The sequence below is a fragment of the Leucoraja erinacea genome, chromosome 10, assembly GCF_028641065.1.
Source record: "Leucoraja erinacea ecotype New England chromosome 10, Leri_hhj_1, whole genome shotgun sequence".
In the NCBI taxonomy this organism is placed as follows: Eukaryota; Metazoa; Chordata; class Chondrichthyes; order Rajiformes; family Rajidae; genus Leucoraja; species Leucoraja erinaceus.
This window is the reverse complement of record NC_073386.1, coordinates 55427295-55449774: the sequence shown is the minus strand read 5'-3', so window position 1 is coordinate 55449774 and position 22480 is coordinate 55427295. Positions and strand designations below refer to the sequence as shown.

Genomic DNA, 22480 nt, shown 5'->3' with positions numbered 1-22480 from the left:
TTGATGGATGTTAAAGATACCCTAGAGTAAGTTAAACCCAGAAGTTGCAGTCAATGATTGTTATGGAAGTATCTGAGAAAACGTTCATTAATCAAAACAAAGTGTAGAGCAGGGAGATTAGACAGAAACTGAGTAAATCAGCAGTTATGGCCACCACTTCACAAGGAAAGTTACAAAACTAGACAGAATAGAGGAGGATGATGATGAAGCTAGGACAGAAGAATTTTATTTATGAAGAAAGAGGAGACAAACTGGAGTTAACTTTCTGTGGTATGCAAAATAAACGTGGCATATAGTGGGAATTTTAACTTGCATCTCGTAGCAAAAATATTAATATCCAGGAGGCAAAGATTTAAAATAACTGGTGGAAATACTGAGGAGATGAAGCGCATTTATTCACGAAGAGCATGGTGATGGAGCATGGGCGGAGGGTGGAGAGAGATGTAGTACAAAATAGAGTGTGGATAGGACATGGGCCAAAGGTAATGGGACTAGCTTAAATGGGTGGGGCACCTTGATCAGCACAAATGAGTTGGATTAAAGGCCCCGTTTCCATGCTGTCTGGCTATGACTCTAATTTCCTTTCAAGCTTGAATAATTTAGAAGTTGCTACATTTATGATTACATCCTACAAAAGCAATTTTACCAAGTTACACAGTCCAATTGATCTGGCATCAATCACAATGGCAGTTATTGTTCTGGCGGGCGGCTAAGATTTTTGCATTACAGAAGATGAACATCACCTGTACTGGGCCCACTGTAGAAACACTGTCATGACACCACATATCACAGTCATGACAGAAAGGCTCTTTGTCTCAAAAGCTTTCAGTGGAACAGATGTTATTAGTGGTTACAATCTATGCTGGGATCTTTCTTCCAATGCCCTTACTAAGCATTGGTTGCCATGATACAGTCTCTTTACTGACAAAAATCCAATTTAAAGGGTTGTTTAAGCAGCTTCATCTGTTGAAGGCCTTTACCACCACACAAAAAAGTATTCCAGACACAGAGTCAGCCAAATCTTTAGCTACATTCCTCAGCAGAGGCAATGTGCTACATTCAAAAGAGGGAGAAATATTTTGTTTGGTAGAGTTAATGAACATGACAAGATGAGGCCTAGTCACACCTTAGTTAACAGTACATATTGCATAGATTAAAGCTATAGTTGTGCTCAGATCTAAGAACAAGGGTGATATTTTAAAATGTATTCGTTTGTGAGTGTTGGCCTTATAAAAAGTGAGTGTGAAATTAATAAAGGTAAAATAGAAGCTGGCTGATGAAGCAAACGGATATTTTGCATCTTCACTGTAGAGGATACATGTAAAAATCTAGAAAGGTCAAATTGGACCTGGGAGGGAGAAACTCAATTATAATCACCAGGAAAGTGATACTGAGCAAACTAGTGGAGCTATGGGCTGATGTCTTTAGGTGCTAAAGGACTTCATCCTTGAATTTTGAAAAGGTGGCTTGCAAGATTGTTGATGTGTTGTTTTCAATTTCCCCAAATTCCCTTGATTCGGGAAATGTTCCATTAGATTGGAAAATATTAAATGCAACTCCTTTATCAAAAGGAGGTGAAGAAGGTTGAAAACTACAGAATAGCTAGCATTATATACACCATTAAATATTTCATATTTATTGAAATAAAAATAAAAAATCAAATCATACAAAATCAATGTTGGAATTGTATGGAAGGGAAATTATGTTTTTCCAATTCATAGTTCTACAAGAAAATAAAATATGCATTGTGGATAAAGGAAAACTAGTGGATGCACTATGCTTAGTTTTCAGAAAGCATTTGATTAGTTGCTACATCAAAGATTATTGCAGAATATACTTGTGTGGATTAAATGGATATCAGAAAAGAGTTGGCAAGATGTATTTCACTTTTTCTTAGACAAAGGCAAAGTGGTTATAGATTCTAAATGTGCTGATAGTACAAAGATAGGCAGGAAATCATTGTGAGGAGGAAATATGGAGGCTACAAAGGCAATATGGATTGAGTGTATACAGATCTGGGAATGGACTATAATGTGAGAAATGTTAAATTCTGTTTGATAGAAAAATAATTTTTAAAAAGCACTTTATCCGAATAGTGAGACTTGCAGAGATTTGTGATGCAATATTTGTGATGATTGTATGAAGAGAATATATTGCAAAATGCCAATGTACAAGTGTAGCAAGTAATTCGGAAAGCTACAGTTTATTGCTTGGTCAACTACCACAAAGGTTAGTTAGCATATGGGTGATTTGTCATCTGGAGTACTTGGAGGCCTTTATTAAGAAAGGATCTATTGAAAACAATTTGGAGGTTTACTAGATTAATGTGTGGAATAGGCAGATTGTCGCATGATGAATGCTGGGCAGGCAGACACGTATAGTTTAGAGATACACCGTGGAAACAGGCCTTTGAGCCCCCTCAGTCCATGCTGGGGTGGGAGATTGCAACCTTCACGTGGTCCACCTTGTTTCGACGAATGCAATTAACATGGCGTGCACAATCAAATAAGATCAAATAGAACAAGTTGTCCTACAACTTTAGGATGTGCACACCATACGCAAGAAGAAGAAGTCCACGCTGACCAACAATCAGCCGTATACTAATTCTATGTTATCCCAATTATGCATTGTACACACTAGGGGCAATTTACAGAAGCCAATTAACCTACAAATCTGCACGTCTATGGATGTCTAACCAGTTAATTATACGGAATAGTAATTGTTCTTTCCTTTGCATTTTACGCTTCTAAGGATGTAATTTATTTATTAAAAAATTAGTGTGTTTATTCATGCACTTAAATAGTCTTCTTGAATGCATTTATACCCTCAATGGACACGTAGGTATGTACCGTTTAGTTTAGTTTAGAGACACAGAGTGGAAACAGGCCCTTCAGCCCACCGAGTCCGCACCGACCAGCGATATCTGCACATTAACACTATCTTACACACACTGGGGACAATTTACATTTATACCAAGCCAATTAACCTACAAACCTGTATGTCTTGTGGGAAAAAACCGAAGATGTCGGAGAAGCCCCATACCGTCACATGGAGAACGTACAAACCCTGTACAGAAGCATCCGTAGTTGGGATCGAACTCGGGTCTCCAGGGCTGCAAGCACTGTATGGCAGCATCACAGCATAAAAAGCGAGTTGTACCAGCAGATGGGCAGCATCACAGCGCCACCATGCTGCCCATCTGCTGGTACAACTCGCTTTTAATTCTACTAATTCTACTTATATTGTCACTTGTCATCCATCCTCCCAAATTGCAGGTTATACTGGCATCCTACTGAAATCAAATGTTTTTACATAAATAATCAGTGGTAACCAACTTCTTCCCTCCACCAATCAGCATCCAAGTTCGATGTACCTTTTACAGCTTCGGTTTCTATATCAACGAGTGCTGTGCCCACAAAAGCAGTCTCATCCACGTTATAATAAATTTTTCGAATGACACCATCGTAGCGGCTGGTTATTGTAACTGATGCTTTATCACTCTGAACTTCACAGATGCTGTCAAACTGTGATACTACGTCTCCTACCTTTACGTACCTATTAGAAGCATAAAAAAGAAATCAGTACAACATATTGGAACATACAGCTATAAGAAATGTTACAGAGGCTTCATGGTCAAAGCTGCTACAAAGTTAAAAGACAGAATTAGATTTGGCTGGAAAATAGTCCCAAGTAGAACTACAGGTGCACAACCTTTTATCCGGAGTTCTGGAAACCGAAAAACTCAGAAAACCGGCCATTTTTTCCAGGATGTTGTCTGCACACCAAAGCTCGCGTTTGGCGCCAAACTTGACCCGAAACGACCCACTTAAACATCTGTAAATCATTGCTTAAATGTCAGTCAGTTAGTTTGGAGGGCTTTTATGTGAAGGGGGGGGGGGTGAAGGGGTAAACTTTAATTCTTAGTCCCCTACCTGGTCGGAGAGGCGGGGAGCGGTCAATGCCTTACCGGGTCGCCGTGCAGTAAGCTCCGCAGCGCTGTGGCCGCCAACTCCCAGCTGGGGCTGCGGGCGTCCGGCCGCGGGCGGCGCCGGTTGGAGCTTCGACCCCGGCAACTCTACCCCTGGCTGCGCGGTGCTCCAAATCCACCGCCGCCCGCGGCCGGACGCCCGCAGCCCCAGCTCCGCGAATGTTGGGAGTCGGCGGCGTCACAGTGCTGGGATACCAGCGGGGAGCGGGCAATGCCTTACCGGGTCGCCGTTCGGTAAGCTCCGGAGCGCTGTGGCCGCCGACTCCCAACATTCGCGGAGCTGGGGCTGCGGGCGTCCGGCCGCGGGCGGCGCTGGATTTGGAGCGCCGCGCAGCCAGGGGTAGAGTTGCCGGGGTCGGAGCTCCAACCGGCGCCGCCCGCGGCCGGACGGAGCCCCCAGCTCCGCGATGTTGGGAGTCGCCGACCAGGTAGGGGACTAAGAATTAAAGTTTCCCCCTTCACCCCCACCCACCACCACCACATAAAATCCCTCCAAACTAACTGACTAACATTTATGCAATGATTTACAATGATTCCCCGGTCTCCGGGGAGGAGGCAGCCGCTCCAGACTTTTCAAGCCGCCCGCGCTACCTACCTAATCTACGCTAAAAATCTTCCATTCGGAAATCCGAAAATGTCCGAAATCCGACAAGTGTCTGGTCCCAAGGCTTTCGGATAAAAGGTTGTGCACCTGTACTGATATTCTCAATGAGGGACACCAATTTGTTTTGCCAGTGTTTCACAGGGAATTTCCTTAACTGCAGGCCTGGGATGATTCAAGGCTGTCCAATAAATTACTAGAAAGAAAAATAAAATGAAAAGATAACCTGTGACTAATAATGTGCCTCATGATTCAGTGCTGGGCCCATTGCCGTTTGTTATCTATATCAATGATTTGGATGAGAACGTAGATGGCATGATTAGTAAGTTAGCAGATAACACAAAAGTGGGTGGTATTGTAGATAGTGAAGATGGTTGTCAAAAAATGGCAGCAGGATCTTGATCATTTAGGCAGGTGGGCTGAGGAATTGTTGATGGAATTTAATACAGAAAAAGGTGAGGAGTTACATTTTGGACGTGTAACATGGGCAGGAACTACACATTGAATTGTAGGGTTATGTGGAGTGTTGTAGACCAGAGGGATCTAGAAGTGTATATATATAGTTCCTTGAAAGTGTAGTCACGGGTAGATAGGGTGGTCAAAAAGGTCTTCACCAGAGAGTATTGAGTATGGTTGGGAGGTCATGTTATAGTTATATAAAATGTTGGTGAGGCCACATTTAGAGTATTGTTTTAGTCACGCGCACCATCTTATAGGAAAGATGTTGAGATGCAGGTAATATACAGATAGATGGGAAAGTAAGTTGTGTGCAGAGACGGTGGACACAATTTGGTTATCGAGCAGGTTTGCAGCAGAGTTGGAGCTCTCTGTCTTTCTATATTTTAAGTAATAGCTTGCACATACTATGCCATACTATGCATACAAATAAAGAAATTAGTTAACGTATGCATGCTTCCCTTACAGAGCGAGATATTAAAGAGAAGGGAGGGGAAATGTATTACACATTAATAAATATGGACTATCTTTCACTCTAGAGGAAGCACAAAGCATTTTTAAAATTGTGGTGAACGAAGTAACTCAATATATATTAATAAAGAAATAATGCTGAACAAATTTAGATTCCTAGTAGTTGTAATCTGGATCAAATAAAAAGGAACTGCAGATGCTGGATTATATCAAAGATAGACACAAAATGCCATAGTAACTCAGCTGGTCAGGCAGCATCTGCTGAAATGGATAGGTGACGTTTCAGCTCGGGACCCTTCTTCAGGCTGATTGCAGGGGGAGCGAGTAAAAAAAATGAAAGAGAGGGCAAGTCAAATCACAGGCAACAGATGACTCAGGCAAGGGTGTTCCCCGGCTGGATCAAAACAGGTATGAGCACAAAGGAAATACATAGTTGCAAACTGTAAAGCTTGTTGTTGGATTTTTTGGTGGGGTGGGCTGGGCTGAAAGAGAAAGGGAGGTGTATGTAGAAGTTACCTACTATTGGAAAATTCAATGCTCATGATACAATACCATTGGGTTGTAAGCTACTTAAGCAACATATTATTACTGTTCCTGTTCCTCCAGTTTGCATGCGATTTCACTCTGGTAATAGAGGCCCAGGGGGAAAGTGAGTTAAAATGGTTAGCAACCGAGAGATCCGGTACAGCTTGGAAGTATTCAGCATGATATACAGGCCACATTGGGAACGCCGAATGTAGATGATGAGGTTAGAGGAGGTGCTTGTAAACCTCTGTTTCACATAGAAAGACTGCTGGAGTTCCTGGATGGAGTCGGGGGAGGAGGGAGGGAGGGAGGAGGCACAAAGACTGGTGTTACATCTCCTGCAGTGGCAGGAGAAAATATCTGGGGGGGGGGGGGGGGGGGGGGTATGGTGAGAAGGGATGAGTAAACCACAAACTTGCAGAGGGAGCAGTCTCTGCAGAAGGCAGAAAGATGAGAAGATGTGACTAGTGGTGGGATCACATTGGAGGTGACGGAAATGCCGGTGGATGATGTGTTGGATGTGGAGGCTGGTGGGGTGAAAGGTGAGGACCAGGAATACTCTATCCTTGGTGTGACTGGAGGGAAGAGGGAGCGAGAGCAAATGTACAGGACACAGAAAAGATGTGGGCGAGGAATCCATCTATGACAGCCAGGGGGAAAACACTTTAAAAAAAAAAGAGAACATCTCGGATGTCCTCTGATGAAAAGCCTCACCTTGGGAGTAGATGCAGCGGAACCGGAGGAATTGAGAATAGGGGATAGCATCTTTACAAGAGAAAAGAAAGCCCCTTTCTTTTCCCAACACTCTTGCACTTCACGACTCTCTTGCACTTTCTTTACTTTCCTTACTTCTACCTTTTTCTTAAAGCTCAAAAAAAATGAAGCGGTACAAAAAATGTATTAAGATATATGTGTTGTGTAGGATTGTAATTTACCGTACTTCTAATAAAAATAATTTTTTTTTAAAAAAAGCATCTTTACAAGAGGTAGGGTGGGAGAAAGTGTAGTCAGATGACCGTGGGAGTCGGTATATTTGTAGTAGACGTCAGTCAATAGTCTGACCCGTGATGGAGACAGAGAAATCAAGAAAAGTGAGGGAGGTGTCGGAGACCTTTGTCTCTGTCGGCAGGTTTAATGACAATGTCTAGAGTGTTGTGAAATAAACAGAAGACTGTGTGTTGAGAGGGGCGAGACTGGAGTGGGTAAGGATCGTAGAGAAGTCAAGATGGGTGATGTAACTCTGGCAGTTAGAAATAGGCCCAGAGAGTGTAGAAGGCCGGCAGCGGAAGTCCAAGAGGAAGAGGAATGTTGGAGACGGGAGTCTTCACTGGACAGTGAAGATTCCTTCCCAAAGAAAAAGGCCTGGTGGCAACAAAGAAAAGCTTTACATCATGACAGGCCAGAACCTATTGAGGTGGGGGCGTAGGGGTACAGGGTAAGGCCCCTGGTGATAACTGACCATTCTGTATTGGAAAGAGGGAGGATGGTAAAAATACGACAGGGGTAAGGACTGGGGACGGAGGGATGGAAGGAGGCTTGGGCGAGGCATGATGGAATGATGGGGGTTCATGAAGGAGGGAGGTGCTATTAGTAGTGTATGGGTTGAGGTAGTAGAGGTATCATGGTTTAAAGGGAAGAGCAGCAGGATCCATCAGTACCATTATAGAGGCTCCCTGTTGGAAGGGAGGAGCAGTAGGAGCCAGGTGAGTCAGTGGGAGAATTAAACCATGTGGTGTTGTTGGAGCCAGCAGCGTGGAGGCTTCAGACCTAGAGCTGGGCCTTGAACTCAGGTGATTAAACATCTCCAGCCTGCTGGTGGGCGGAGTGAGTGACTCTGGCCCATGGGAAGACAGAGTGCAGACATGGCCAGTGGTGAAGTCAGCTTCAGTCGCTCTGACCTGGAAGTGGCCAGGGAGGTGGTGAGGGTTGGCGGTGGAGGCAGCTTCAGTGGCACCGGTCTGGGAGCAGTCGGGGAGGTGGTGAAGGTTGGAGAGGCAGTGTTCCTCCTCCTGGCGGCAATGCCGCTGTAGGTTTCAGCCCCATGGTGATCCAGCGTGTGATGCGATCTAGTGGTGAATCCTTGGGCCTGCGGGTGGTCGTGAGAGCGACTGTCGAAGAAAGCGACTGTCAGCGGAGAGATTGGTCTGGTAGGAAAGCTCGTAATCCTTACTAGAGACCAGGTAAGCGAGGAAGCGTCTAATGAAGATGTGGATCTGGCGGAGAATGAAGTAAAATTGAGGTACATGGCAGGTGTGAGTGAGTGAGGTCCAGAGCTGGGGGAGAGTCAGAAAGGGGGCCTGCTGGTGCCAGCGCATGGTGGCCAGTGTGGAACGCAGGGTGCAGAAGGGGAACTCTTGTGAGAAGAGGTGCATTGATTGTTGGTACCTGAAATCCGGGTTGGGTCCAAATTGGGAGGTCTGGAACCAGAGTTGGAAGCCATAAGGCGGAAGATGGCAGTGCAGGCAAGTGTTGAGGCTGTGGCAGCGAATCCGGATTAAAACATGGTTGTAGAACTGAAGAACTAATGGAATTACGGGGGGGGGGGGGGGGGGGGGGGGGTGGGAGAGGGTCTCTCAAAACTCCCTTTGGAGAGATGAGAACTTCTTCAAAGTAAGTATTTTCCCTGAAGAGACTTTGCAGTGCAGCTGTCAAAATGTAATAACAAGGAACCACAAATGCTGGTTTATACCAAAGATAGACATAAAATGCTAGAGTAACTCAGTGGGTTAGGCAGCTAGTAAAAGGCAGTTAGGCAGGCTGCAATAAATGGATAGGTGATGTTTCAAGCCGTAACCCCTTTTTGCATTGATTGGAGTGGAAGAGTGGATTTGAAAAAAAAAACTGGGAGAGAGGCCGGTAAAAGATTACCTCAGGCGGTGTGTTTCCCTGATAGGCAGGTTGTTGATAGAAGAAGGTGTGAGCCCAAAAGAAATACACAGTTACCAACTATAAAGCTTATCATAGGATTTTTGATGGGGAGGGGGGGGGGGGGATGGGTTGAAGAAACAAGTGAAAGATTAGCCAGGGTCCAAGTGGAGGGTGATAGGAGGTGTTGTAGAAGTTACCCAAAGTTACCCGAAGTAAACTGGATCTGTCTGACTTCCAGACAAGTTGAAGGACAACAACCATAAAGCAGTTGATCAACTTTGAAAACAGTAGGACGACCTGAGGAAATCAACAATTGGTATACAGGAACAGAAAAAATGCGTTAAACCTCGCAAGATTACAGAATAATAAGAGTCTGACGAAGGGCCCTGACACAAAATATCGCCAGAGATGCTGCCCGACACGCTGAACTCCAGCACTTTGTGTCTTTTTTTGTAAACCAACATCTGCCGTTCCTTGTATCTTCTAAAAGTGTTTGATGTTACTTTCAAAAAAATTAGTTGGAATGTAATGAGGAGGAGCAAGCAGAATCCATAATTGTCAAAAATATATTTATATCCTGTCCAAGTGTCAAAGTTTTACATACATCAGTGACTTCACTTCAGTACTACAAGCTACTTGGTTTGTTATGCAGTATTGCAGGTTTGAAGAGTCACATCAGGAATTTACACGCAATTTTGACTGATATTAATGGATCACTGAACCTCAGAGATAATAGCTATTGGGATGAATATTAAACCAAGATGTCATTAATTGGTATTTTTGGAGAACGGAAACAAATTATTCTGATATTTGATCCAACATTCTTCAACCAAAATCTTTGCAGTGGCTGCTTTTCAACCGTGCCTCCATGATTGTGTAATGGTTTGGTCCATTCATCTTGAGGCATAAAAGAGGCTAAATAAATGCATCTGTCTTTCTTTAACACAAGGTGCCATTCACCATAATACTATATGAAAGATTTTATCGCATGCCACCTTGTTTGTCCTGTAAAGTAATTCACTGGTTATGAATCACAACATTTAACGAGACATAATTTAAATTCACAATACAATTTAAACAAAAATAATTTCACCAGATCACATGATCCTGGACTATATTACATTAGCTCTTAGCAATTGTATCAGACAAAATACAATTCAAATGAGGAGATACATTCTTATATTGTAAAATTGTATATTGTCAGAAATAAACCAATAAATCAGTTTTATGAACAAAACATTTTTTTTTACTGGTCACAGTAATTCTGCAATACAAATTTTTCCTAAATCATAATTTGGAATAAACTCACCATTCTTTCACATTAACTTCTGTGATTCCTTCTCCAATATCAGAAAGTTTAAACTGGACAACCTGGCCATTAACAGCTAAAGAAATGAAATAAAAATGTCAGCTAGCAGTTGACCCAAGTAATCTGACTGAAGTATGAGTTAACAAGAAACTAGTGAACATCTCAGTTACCAGCAGAGGTTCTTAAAGTTCTCAACGGTATGCTGAGTCGAATAGATGACTTGTTAAATACAAGGTATTCTGGCTTCATAAAATGGCCATTACTACAACACCTATAATGGTGCACACATACCTGGCAAAGACAGAGACAAAAAACAGATGTAACAATATGACTTCAGTGGCAGTTTTGCAATTATAAGACTTGGGAAAGGGGGAAAAGAGACATTTTACATTTGCAATTCACTTCTGTTGCTGAGTGATAAAAAATAAAAATGTTATTGGGAGAAACAACTATTAATTGAGTAGCAGTGACTCCATTCATTAGCACTGCCAAAATAGCATCAGCCATGTTTTAACTACAAGATCAACATTTGACTCCAACTGCTGGCCAGCAATCAAAGTTGGAAGGACACATTTCTATTCGTATGATGGATGGATATGCTATATTTGTAAACTTTGCTATCAATAACCTAACCAATCACTGCACATCACAAGTTTTGGTAAATTGTTCTTACAATATATTTTATTAAAGGTTAATGTCTTAAAAGTAGAAAACAGCCAGAAACTATAATCATTCCCCTCTTGTATTATGCAATGTAATACAGCATACATAATAAAAACATTGAAATAATTTTAAATATTCTGCATTCTCCGTTGCCTTAGGTGGTGCCTTTATCCAGTTTGTGTAAACACTTTATTTTGCTGAAAGTGACACCTACAGTATATAGAACATAATTTTCAAGGTGTATTAATTGTGTCATGTATAATTTAATTGTTCTTTTGCTTCACCTTATTACTCTTTATTTTCAATATCATCATTCAAATGCCACACAGAATCAAGCCCACCCCTCCCAATCCAATCATGAATATCTGTTCCACAGTAATTCCATTATCCACACTGATCTGTGTCCTCCTTGTCCTTCTTCTTGGTGAATACAAGTGCAAGGTACTCATATAGTACCCCTGACTCAAAGCACAAATTCCCTCCTCTATAGTTGAAGGGTCCCACCTACTCCCTGGTTATCCTCATTTTTAATATACTTATAAAAAAGCCATGGGCTTTTCTTCATCTGACTTGACAAACACGTTTCATGGTCCATTGTAGCCTTTCTGATCACCACTTGAGTTCTTTCCTACTTGCATTATCTGCCTCAATGGCCCTCAATAATCCCATTGGAATGTCTGATTTGATCTTCATAAATGTTACCTCCGTTTCCTTTATCTTCCAGCATATTTTCTATCACTTTGGTTATCCAAGGTTCTCTTACCTTGCCATCCTTATCCCTCCTACTTACTGGTACATGCCAGTCCTGAATTTTGATCAACTGGCCTTTAAACAACTTCCACATGTCAGATGCAGTCTTATTCAATAACAACTGTTCTTGATTTGCTCTGAGAAGCTCCTGCCTAATAATGTTGCAATCCACGTTACTCCAATTTGGTACCTTCTTCCAAGATCCAGATTTATTCCTGTTCAAAATAATGTTAAAACCTAAGGAGTTGTGATCACTAACCCAAAATTGAATGCAACATCTCCAAGTTTGCGGATGACACAAAGCTGGGGGGCAGTGTTAGCTGTGAGGAGGATGCTAGGAGGCTGCAATGTGACTTGGATAGGTTGGGTGAGTGGGCAAATGCATGGCAGATGCAGTATAATGTGGATAAATGTGAGGTTATCCACTTTGGTGGCAAAAACAGGAAAGTAGACCATTATCTGAATGGTGGCCGATTAGGAAAAGGGGAGGTGCAACGAGACCTGGGTGTCATGGTACACCAGTCATTGAAAGTAGGAATGCAGGTACAGCAGGCAGTGAAGAAAGCAAATGGTATGTTAGCATTCATAGCAAAAGGATTTGAGTATAAGAGCAGGGAGGTTCTACTGCAGGTTACACAAAAAAGCTGGAGAAACTCAGCGGGTGCATCTATGGAGCGAAGGAAATAGGCAACGTTTCGGGCCGAAGCCCTTCTTCAGACTGATCGGGGGCGGGGGTGGGTGGGGACAAGAAAGGGAAAAGGAGGAGGAGCCCGAAGGCTGGGGGATGGGAGGAGACAGCAGGGGGGCTGAGGAAGGGGAGGAGACAGCAAGGACTACTGCAGTTCTACAGGGTCTTGGTGAGACCACACCTGGAGTATTGCGTACAGTTTTGGTCTCCTAATCTGAGGAAAGACATTCTTGCCATAGCGAAGGTTCACCAGACTGATTCCTGGGATGGCAGGACTTTCATATGAAGAAAGACTGGATAGACTCGGCTTGTACACGCTAGAATTTAGAAGATTGAGGGGGGATCTTATAGAAACTTACAAAATTCTTAAGGGGTTGGACAGGCTAGATGCAGGAAGATTATTCCTGATGTTGGGGAAGTCCAGAACTAAGGGTCACAGTTTAAGGATAAGAGGGAAGTCTTTTAGGACCGAGATGAGAAAATCATTTTTTACACAGAGAGTGGTGAATATGTGGAATTCTCTGCCACAGAAGGTAGTTGAGGCCAGTTCATTGGCTATATTTAAGAGGGAGTTAGATGTTGCCCGTGTGGCTAAAGGGATCAGGGGGTATGGAGAGAAGGCAGGGATGGGATACTGAGTTGGATGATCAGCCATGATCATATCGAATGGCGGTGCAGGTTCGAAGGGCCGAATGACCTACTCCTGCACCTATTTTCTATGTTTCTAAATGCTCATCTACTGAAACACCAGACACCAGGCCAAACTTGTTTTCCAATATCACGTCTCGTATAAACCTTCCTCAAGTTGGGCTATACACATACTATTTCAGGAAACCCTCTTGGATACACCTAATGAATTTTGCCCCGTCCAAGCTTTTTGCACGATGTAAGTCCCAGTCAATATTGGGAAAGTTAAAGTCACCCAATATGACAACCCTGTTGCTTTTGCATCTTTCTGTAATCCGTCTACATATCTGATCCTCCATCTCCCGTTGGCTATTGGGAGGTGTATAGTAGAATCTCATTGGAATGTTTGCACCTTTTTTTTTTTTAAACTTGTATCACCTCAGCAGATGGGCTCTCCAGTATGTCCTCCGAGTGCCACTGTGACATTCTCCTTGATTAGTAAAGCAACTCCACCACCTCTTATCTCCATCTCTATCACATCTGAAACACCAAAAAGCTGGATCATTGAGCTGCCAGTCCTGTCCCTCTCGCAACAAAGTCTCCATAATGACCATGTTTATAGTTCCATACACTGATCCAGGCTTTTAAGTTAATCCGTTTTACCTACGATTCTCCTTGAGTCGATGTAAACACACTTCAGGCAATCAGTTTCACGGTGTTCAATAATCTTTCTCTGCCTGTCCTTTCTTTCTGACTTACTCTTGCTTCCCAGCAGTCTTTCCCATCAGTCCTTCCACCTGCCAATCTTGTTCAAACGCTTCCACGGAGCAACATTAATACCCCTCCAGTTCAAGTGCAACCCGTCCTTCTTATACAGGTGCACAACCTTTTATCCGAAAGCCTTGGGACCAGACACTTGTCGGATTTCGGACATTTTCGGATTTCAGAATGGAAGATTTTTAGCGTAGATTAGGTAGGTAGCGCGGGCGGCTTGAAAAGTCTGGAGCAGCTGCCTCCTCCCCGGAGACCGGGAGAATCATTGCATAAATGTTAGTCAGTTAGTTTGGAGGGATTTTATGTGGTGGTGGTGGTGTAGGGGTGAAGGGGGAAACTTTAATTCTTAGTCCCCTAACTACCTGGTCGGCGACTCCCAACCTCGCGGAGCTGGGGGCTCCGTCCGGCCGCGGGCTGCGCCGGTTGTAGCTCCGACCCCGGCAACTCTACCCCTGGCTGCGAGGCGCTCCAAATCCAGCGCGGCCCGCGGCCGGACGTCCCAGCTCCGAGAATGTCGGGAGTCGGCAGCGTCGCAGCGCTGGGATACCAGCGGGGAGCGAGCAATGCCTTACCGGGTCGCCGTGCGGAAAGCTCCGGAGCGCTGTGGCCGCCTTCTTCCAACATTCGCGGAGCGTCGCTGGATTTGGAGCCGCGGAGCTGGGGGCTCCGTCCGGCCGCGGGCGGCGCCGGTTGGAGCTCCGACCCCGGCAACTCTACACCTGGCTGCGCGGCTCCAAATCCAGCGACGCTCCGCGATGTTGTGTATCGGCGGCCACAGCGCTCCGGAGCTTGCCGCACGGCGACCCGGTAAGGCATTGCCCGCACCCCGCTGGTATCCCAGCGCTGCGACGCCGCCGACTCCCGACATTTGCGGAGCTGGGGCGTCCGGCCGCGGGCCGCGCTGGATTTGGAGCGCCTCGCAGCCAGGGGTAGAGTTGCCGGGGTCGGAGCTACAACCGGCGCCGCCCGCGGCCCCACCGGCCACAGCGCTGCGGAGCTTACTGCACAGCGACCCGGTAAGGCATTGACCGCTCCCCGCCTCTCCGACCAGGTAGGGGACTAAGAATTAAAGTTTACCCCTTCACCCCCTTCACATAAAAGCCCTCCAAACTAACTGACTAACATTTAAGCAATGATTTACAGATGTTTAAGCGTCTCCCGTTCTCCAGGGAGGAGGCAGCCGCTACAGTAGTACAGACCTGGGTTGACCGTGGGTCGTTTTGGGTCAGGTTTGGCGCCAAACGCGAGCTTTGGTGCGCAGACGACATCTGGAAAAAATGGCCGGTTTTCGGAGCTTTTCGGTTTCTGGAACACCGGATAAAAGGTTGTGCACCTGTATAGGTTACCTGTGCCCTCGGAAGAGATGCCACTGGTCTAAAAATCTGAATCCCAGTTCCTCAGCCCCATATTCATCTGTCCCATTCTCCCATTCCTATCCTCACTAGTATGTGGCACCAGGTGTAATCTGGAAATTACTACCCAAAAGGTCCTGCTTTTTCACGCTTTGCCTAACTCGCTATATTCACGCCACAGAACCTCATTCCTTTTTTTACCAAGTCAAGTCAAGTCAACTTTATCTGTCACATACACATACAAGATGTACAGTGAAATGAAAGTGGCAATGCCTGCGGGATTGTGCAAAACAACAGAACAGAATCAGTATTTACATTTTTTAAAAGGCACAACAGTAATTACGTCTTGGTGAAATCAGAGTTTACAGTCCTGATGGCCCGTGGGAAGAAACTACGTCTCATCCTCTCTGTTTTCGCAGCATGACAGCGGAGGCGCTTGCCTGACTGTCGCAGCTGGAACAGTACGTTGCTGGGGTGGTAGGGGTCTTTCATGATCATGTTGGCTCTGGATCTGCATCCCCTAATGTATAGGTCCAGCAGCAGGGGGGGGGGGGGGGGGGGGGGGGGGGGGGGGGGGGGGGGGGGGGGGGGGGGGGGTGTAGTTTCCCATGGTGCATTCGGCCGAACACTCTACTCTCTGCAGCACTCCCTCTACTCTGAGAGTACTGGTCAGAGCTGTTGCTGAACCAGATCGAGATGTTTCCGGTCAGGATACTTTCTACAGCACCAGAGTAGAAGGATTGAAGGAGTCTCAGAGAGACTCTGAATTTCCTCAGCTGCCTGAGGTGGTAAAGGCGCTGCCTTGCCTTTCTCACCAGTGCGGCAGTGTGTGTTGTCCATGTCAGTTCCTCTATGTTGTGGACTCCCAGGTATTTAAAGCTGTTCACCCTATCCACAGTAGTCCCATTTATCCCCAGTGGCGTGTACATCCTCAGTTGTTGTGCCCTTCTAAAGTCCACAATCAGCTCATTAGTTTTAGTGACATTCAAAAGGAGGCTGTTGTTCTGACACCAGAGTGCCAGGTCAGCCACCTCCTCCAGGTAGGCCTTCGCATCGTTATGGAGATCAGTCCCACCACCACAGTGTCATCAGCAAACTTGATGACAAAGTTGGAGCTGAACCTGGCCACACAGTCATGTGTGTACAAGGAGTACAGTCGGGGGCTAAGGACACATCCCTGGGGGGATCCTGAGTTCAGGGTGAGGGTGTTGGAGGTATGTCTACCCATCTTGACCACCTGGGGCCTGGTGGTGAGAAAGTCCAGGACCCAGGCACACAGTTCAGTCCCAGTTCCAGCAGCTTCTCAGCAAGTCTGGTGGGGACTATGGTGTTGAAAGCCGAACTGAAATCAATGAACAGCATCCTCACATAGCCCCCCTTCTGGCTGTCAAGGTGAGAGAGAGAGTAGTGTGCAAAACCTGGGAGACCGCATCATCCGTGGATCTGTTTTGACGGTATGTGAACAGCAACGGGTCCATGGTGCGAGGGAGGAAGACGCAGATGTATTAGCCTCTCGAAGCATTTCATGACCACCGAGGTGAGGGCCACTGGTCGGTAGTCATTCAAGCAGGCTGGAGAGGCATACTTACGCACTGGTACAATGGTGAATCTCTTGAAGCAGGCAGGGGCAAAGACTTGGCCAGGGCGAGGTTGAATATTGTGGTGAAAACTGGAGCTAGCTGATTAGCACAAGACTTTAGTACTCGCCCAGATATACCATCTGGGCCTACAGCTTTCTTCGTGTTCACACGTCAGAGCTTCCTCACGTCGTGTTTGGACACTGAGTATGTGTGCACATCCCCAGCGGTGGAACTCCCTCCAGCCTCGCTAGCCAGCGCGCTGACAACGATATTGTTAGCCAGCGAGCTACGGGTGTTGTTGCCCGCCTCAAATCATGCGTAAAAAGAGTTCAGGTCCATTCGAAGCAACGTGAATGGACCTGTCCACCCAGGGTTTCTGGTTAGGAAAGATGCTAATCCTTACCATGGGGACGATGTTGTCGGCTATTGTTGCAATGAAGTCAGTGAAGGCTTCCGCAAACTCACTGACGGCTCTGGAACATGCTAGGAACATATTCCAGTCGACATCACTCAGTGCATCCTGTCGCATGGCCTCTGAATGGTCAGACCCTCGTCACTGCCGCTTCCATTACTATCCGTTGTTTATACTCCGGCAGCAGTAAAAAATGGCAGTGTGATCCGATTTTCCAAAAGGAGGGAGAAAAACAGCCTTGTATCATTTTTCCTGAATGGTGTGTAACAGTGGTCCAACGTTCTTTGCCCCCTGGTGACACACGTGATGTGTTGGCAGAAGTTAGGCATAACATTTTTGAGGTTTGCCTTATTAAAATCCCCAGTCACCACCATAGCCGCATCAGGATTCTTGTTCTGATATCTACATAACACATCTTGTAGGACTGATGGTGGCGCGTCGGTGTCTGCATGCGGTGGTATGTATCAAGGTCATTTGCGCCAACGTGCACATCGACATGGCCCTCTCCCCCTTGAGAATGTTTTGGAACTACTCAAGATATCCTGGACACTGGCACCAGGGAGACAACACATCAATCCAGGGTCTTGTTTATGGCCACAGAATCGCCTGTTTTTCCCCTCACACTAACAAGTCTCCGATGACAATTGCTCAAAGTGACTTCAATCTTCCCCATTGTGCCTCAGAGCCAGGCCCAGGCCAACACCTTGTGCAACTGTAACAATGTTTCAACTTCTATACTGAATACCCTGACCGATGAAGGCCAATAAATGAAAACCCTTCTTTACCCCCCTCTGCCTGTGATGCCATTTTAAGGGAACTATGAACTAACTCCAAGATCTCTCTGCTCTGCAACACCCTATCATTCAATGTGGAGGCCCTGCCTTGCATTGACTTTGCAAAATGGAAATATCTGCACATTTCTGCATTAAACTTAATTCGCGATTCGTCAGCCCACTTGATCGGGATCCTGCTGTAATAAAGATAACCATCTTCACTGTCTACGATAACACCTACTTTAGTGTTATTTGCAAACTTGCTAATTGTACCTTGTACATTTTCATAAAATTTGTTGATATAAACCACAAATAGCAATGAGTCCAGCATTGATCTCTCTGACGCACTATTTGTCAAGGGTCTCCAGTTCGAAAAGCTGCCTTCCATCACCATCCTCTGCTTCCTTCAATGAAACCAATTCTGCATCCAGTTAACTCTCCTAGGATCTCATGTAATCTAACTTTCCACAGCAGCCTACCATGAGGAACTTTATCAAAGACCTACTTGTAGATGTTATTTGCCTACATAATACTATCTCTAGAAGCTAAATCAACGAAGATTTTTCTAAAGGATATGCAAGAATAAAGGGAAATATGTCAAATTTAAGATACTCCTTCAGTACATTTTAAGATACTAAAAGACCGAGCAAATTAAGGAGGTGTGTAGCTCTAGACATCATCTTGCAGTATCTACAAAGTCTGTTTGTACTCAAATAATTGTGACAGTATGGCAATCTTGATTTTGCATTTGAAGTTGTCAGTTACTTGCCAAGAGACTTGCAAGCTCTTAACATCATGTCACCTCCACATAAATATTAATAATTCAAATGGTGGAAATGAACATTTCATTCTCCTTCTCCAATACAAGATCGTAAGACACCAGAATTGTGGTCTTAGTTTTTAAATGATCTGAATTAAATGCTTTGATAAGTTACTAATATTTGCACCACATAAATTAGAAATGATATTTATCACCAGACCTCAAATCGTGATCCCAAATCAGGTGACCTTCAATGTTATTCAACTGTTCAGTGTTCCACTGTGCAATCACACATGCTGTAGTGCAAACATTGAAATGAAGTTAGTTAATGTAGGAGTAAGGGGTGACTGCTGTATTTGTTATTTGCAGCTTCTTGAATATCATATAATTTTGCAAAGGTTAATCTAATCAATGATCAAACTGAGTTATAAAATAAATGCAAAACAAAGTTGCTTAATTGGTCAATTTAATGTGCCCTTTCAGCCAAATGTTGCCATATCCATCTCAGTAAAAACGCCATGTTCAAACATTGTCTCAGGTGGCTTTAATGACCGCCTATGATCACAAGTTCGTGCAAATTTACAATTTTTCTTCATGTATCTATTATTTTGACCTTTTAACCTAGTACTCCTTCTAACAATTATATCAGCTCGCACTTACATTCTCATCCCCCTATTCATTAGTTCTTCACTTTATCACAATCATAACACAGAGACAAAAGTTAAAAAGTATTTTTTTCACCTGCATCATATAACGAAATGCAATGAACCAAAGGACAAAAGGACAAAAGATTTACAGACAAAATCTTAACACTGTACAGTTCAGTTTTAAGTGGATGGGTAATGTTGAGGCAGTCATTTGCATAGCATAATTGTAATTAAAAAACTAGACGTTTACAGATTTTGAGTTCGCTCCGATCAGAGACCTTGATCGATTTGGATTTGATTCTTAATTTATGTACAAATGGAAACAACTATTGTGCAGTGACAGCTCAGCTCCACACCCGGATGCCATCAATGTACAGGAGAAAGTCGCACAAGGTAAAACTAGACAGACACAAAATGCTGGAGTAACTCAGCAACAGCACAGGCAGCATCTCTGGAGGGAAGGAATTGGTGACGTTTCGGGTCTAGACCCTTGTTCAGATTGTGAATCAGGGGAGAGGGGGACGAGAGATATGGAAGGGCAAGGTGTAAAAAGGACAGATTAAAGCTAGGTCAAACATGGAATTTGCTCACTGAGGCAACCAAGTTCCCAGTTGGCAGAACCACCGCTCGGAACCGGGAGGAAAGCTCGGCCCAGGACAAGCGCAGCACCAATCCAAGGATCTCACTCTTTCTCTCAAAGTGGCTTCGGCTGTCGATGCACGCCGTGCGGTGCAGTCAGTACCTGTCGGAGCAAGGTCCTCCTGCTGGGAATTCTCAACCCCTCGCCCCGCAGCGCGGCCATGACAGCCCGCACCGTCGCCATTTTACTCGGAACTGACCTCAACGCGCAAAACGGCGCACGCGTCAGAGAGGCTGAGGAGGGCAGTGGTGGAAAGCTGCAGCTCTGCTACAGGAGATGGGGTGGATCACCAGAAGGAGATGGGGTGGATCACCAGAAGGAGAACAGAGGGGTCACCAGAAGGAGATGGGGTGGATCACCAGAAGGAGAAGGGGTGGATCACCAGAAGGAGATGGGGTGGATCACCAGAAGGAGATGGGGTGGATCACCAGAAGGAGAAGGGGTGGATCACCAGAAGGAGATGGGGTGGATCACCAGAAGGAGAAGGGGTGGATCACCAGAAGGAGAACAGAGGGGTCACCAGAAGGTGTGTCTGTCTCATCTGCAGAACACACTGGACCTCTAAGAGACAGGAGGCTCTCTGTACCTTTCCTCATAAATCTTCTTTTCACTCTTTCCAGCTTAATGGTATATTTCCTATAGCAGAGTGAGCAAAACTGGACACAATACTGCAAGTATTCTCACTAACATCTTGTACAATTTTTGCTTCATCACTGAGTATTACATTTGGATATTTGCCTGTTCAATCTTGTGTTGGAATACATGCAACATGACGTCCATCATTAGCACCATTTGTTGCTTCCACCCATTTAAAGCTGCTTTCTTCTGCAATTCAATGATATAGCACATATTGATATGTTTTGTCTGACTTGGTTCCAACCCTTGAGCACTCACTCCTTCCAAATTTCAACTGGTCCAAAAACACTCCTATAATAACTCGTATACTTCTGTAGTTATCAGTTGACTCCATGCTGTTGACTTTCTCACCTTCACTTAGAAACTGATGCATCAACTCACTGCATATTAGATTATGCAGGCAACCCCAACATCCACCATTTATCTTCTTGTGTGACTGGTCTACAATCAATCAAAAAGCCACAGGCATATTGATCCCACACAGTACACCAATTGCAACCTCCTTCGGAATGTTTTGTTGCATCTTTCTACTCTCAAAGTACATTCAATGTCAATGAAGCATTTTTGAATATTTACCCAATTGAAGAGGCGGGAGGGGGTCTCAACCTGAAAAGTATCACCTATCCATGTTCTCCAGAGACATTGCATGAACCCCTGCTGAATTACCCCAGCACTTTGTGTCCTTTTGAGGGTTAAAAAAGCAAGTTTTGTTTGCAAGGAAAGCATAGAATCTTCACCATGCTGTGAAAGGTGTTGTAACGCAGTGACTGGCAGAAGATGTAATGCCTCGGTGATTGAGAAACAGTTAATAAATAGCATATCCATGTCAATACAGATAATTGTGATGTGGTACATTTTAGTACCAAAAATAAGAAGGACCGAGGGTAGTGATTGAAGTAGATCCGCTAGCGGCATTTAAGAGAATTTTGCATATGGATATGTAGGGAACGGATGGGTATGGGTTAAGTGAAGATAAATTAATTTACTTCAGTTTTGTTTATTATTGTTGCATGTAATTGAGGTACAGTGAAAAGCTTTTTGTTGCATGCTATCCAGTCAACGAAAAGATTATACATGATTACAATCAAGCCGTCAACAGTGTACAGATACAGGGTAAAGGGTGTCGCGTTTAGTGCAAGATAAAGCCCAATAAAGTCAGAGTAAAGACAATTTGAAGGTCTCTAATGAAGCAGATTGGAGGTCAGGGCTGCTCTCTAGCTGGCGAGAGGACAGTTGAGTTGCCTGATAACAGCTGGGAAGAAACTCTTCCTGAATCTGGAGGTATGTGTTTTCAAACGTCTGTACCATTTGCCTGATGGGAGAGGGGAGCATAGGGAGTGACCGGGGTGAGACTGGTCCTTGATTATGCTGGTGGTCTTGTCGAGGCAGCTTGGAGTTTAGATTGAGTTAATGGAAGGGAGGTTAGTTTGTGTGATGGTCTGGGCTATTTCCACAACTCTCTGCGATTTCTTGCGCTTTTGGATGGAGTTGTTCCCAAACCATGCAGTGATGTATTCCGATAAAATGCTTTCTACGGTGCATCTGTAGATGTTGGTGAAGACATGCCGAACCTCCTAAGCCTTCTGTGGAAATAGAGGCGTTGATGTGCTTTCTTGGCCAGCGCTTCGATGTGGCTCATCCAGGACAAATTGCTGGTGATATTTAATCCTAAGAACTTGAAACTTCCAACCATCTCTACTTCGGTCCCATCAATGTATATGTGTGTGTGCCGTTTAGCCTCCTAGAGTTGATCACAAGCTCCTTTTTCTTGTTGACATTGATCGAGAGGCTGTTGGCTGGGCACGAGGTTACAAGGTTTTTCACCTTTTTCATGTACCCACAAACCTCTTCCACAGGTCTCATCGTTATTTGATATCCGGCCCATTATGGGGGTGCTGTCTGCAGATTTGTAAATTGTGTTGGAATGGTATTTGGCCTCAAAGTCATGAGTGTATAATGA

General features: G+C 44.7%; 2 protein-coding genes across 2 annotated transcripts in view; one reads left to right on the top strand and one right to left on the bottom strand.

Annotated features, from left to right (window-relative positions):
- dbt (dihydrolipoamide branched chain transacylase E2) overlaps positions 1–20115 on the bottom strand; it is a 34270-nt gene extending 14155 nt beyond the window's left edge. Inside the window, exons 1-4 of the mRNA XM_055642368.1 lie at positions 19987–20115; positions 10389–10509; positions 10219–10294; positions 3374–3555 (exon numbers count right to left, since the gene is read on the bottom strand). Coding sequence (XP_055498343.1) covers positions 3374–3555; positions 10219–10294; positions 10389–10509; positions 19987–20067 — 460 coding nt within the window. The 5' untranslated portion in view covers positions 20068–20115. The remainder of the gene's footprint in view (positions 1–3373; positions 3556–10218; positions 10295–10388; positions 10510–19986) is intronic.
- rtca (RNA 3'-terminal phosphate cyclase) overlaps positions 20045–22480 on the top strand; it is a 30365-nt gene continuing 27929 nt past the window's right edge. The window contains exon 1 of the mRNA XM_055642369.1: positions 20045–20410. Coding sequence (XP_055498344.1) covers positions 20045–20410 — 366 coding nt within the window. The remainder of the gene's footprint in view (positions 20411–22480) is intronic.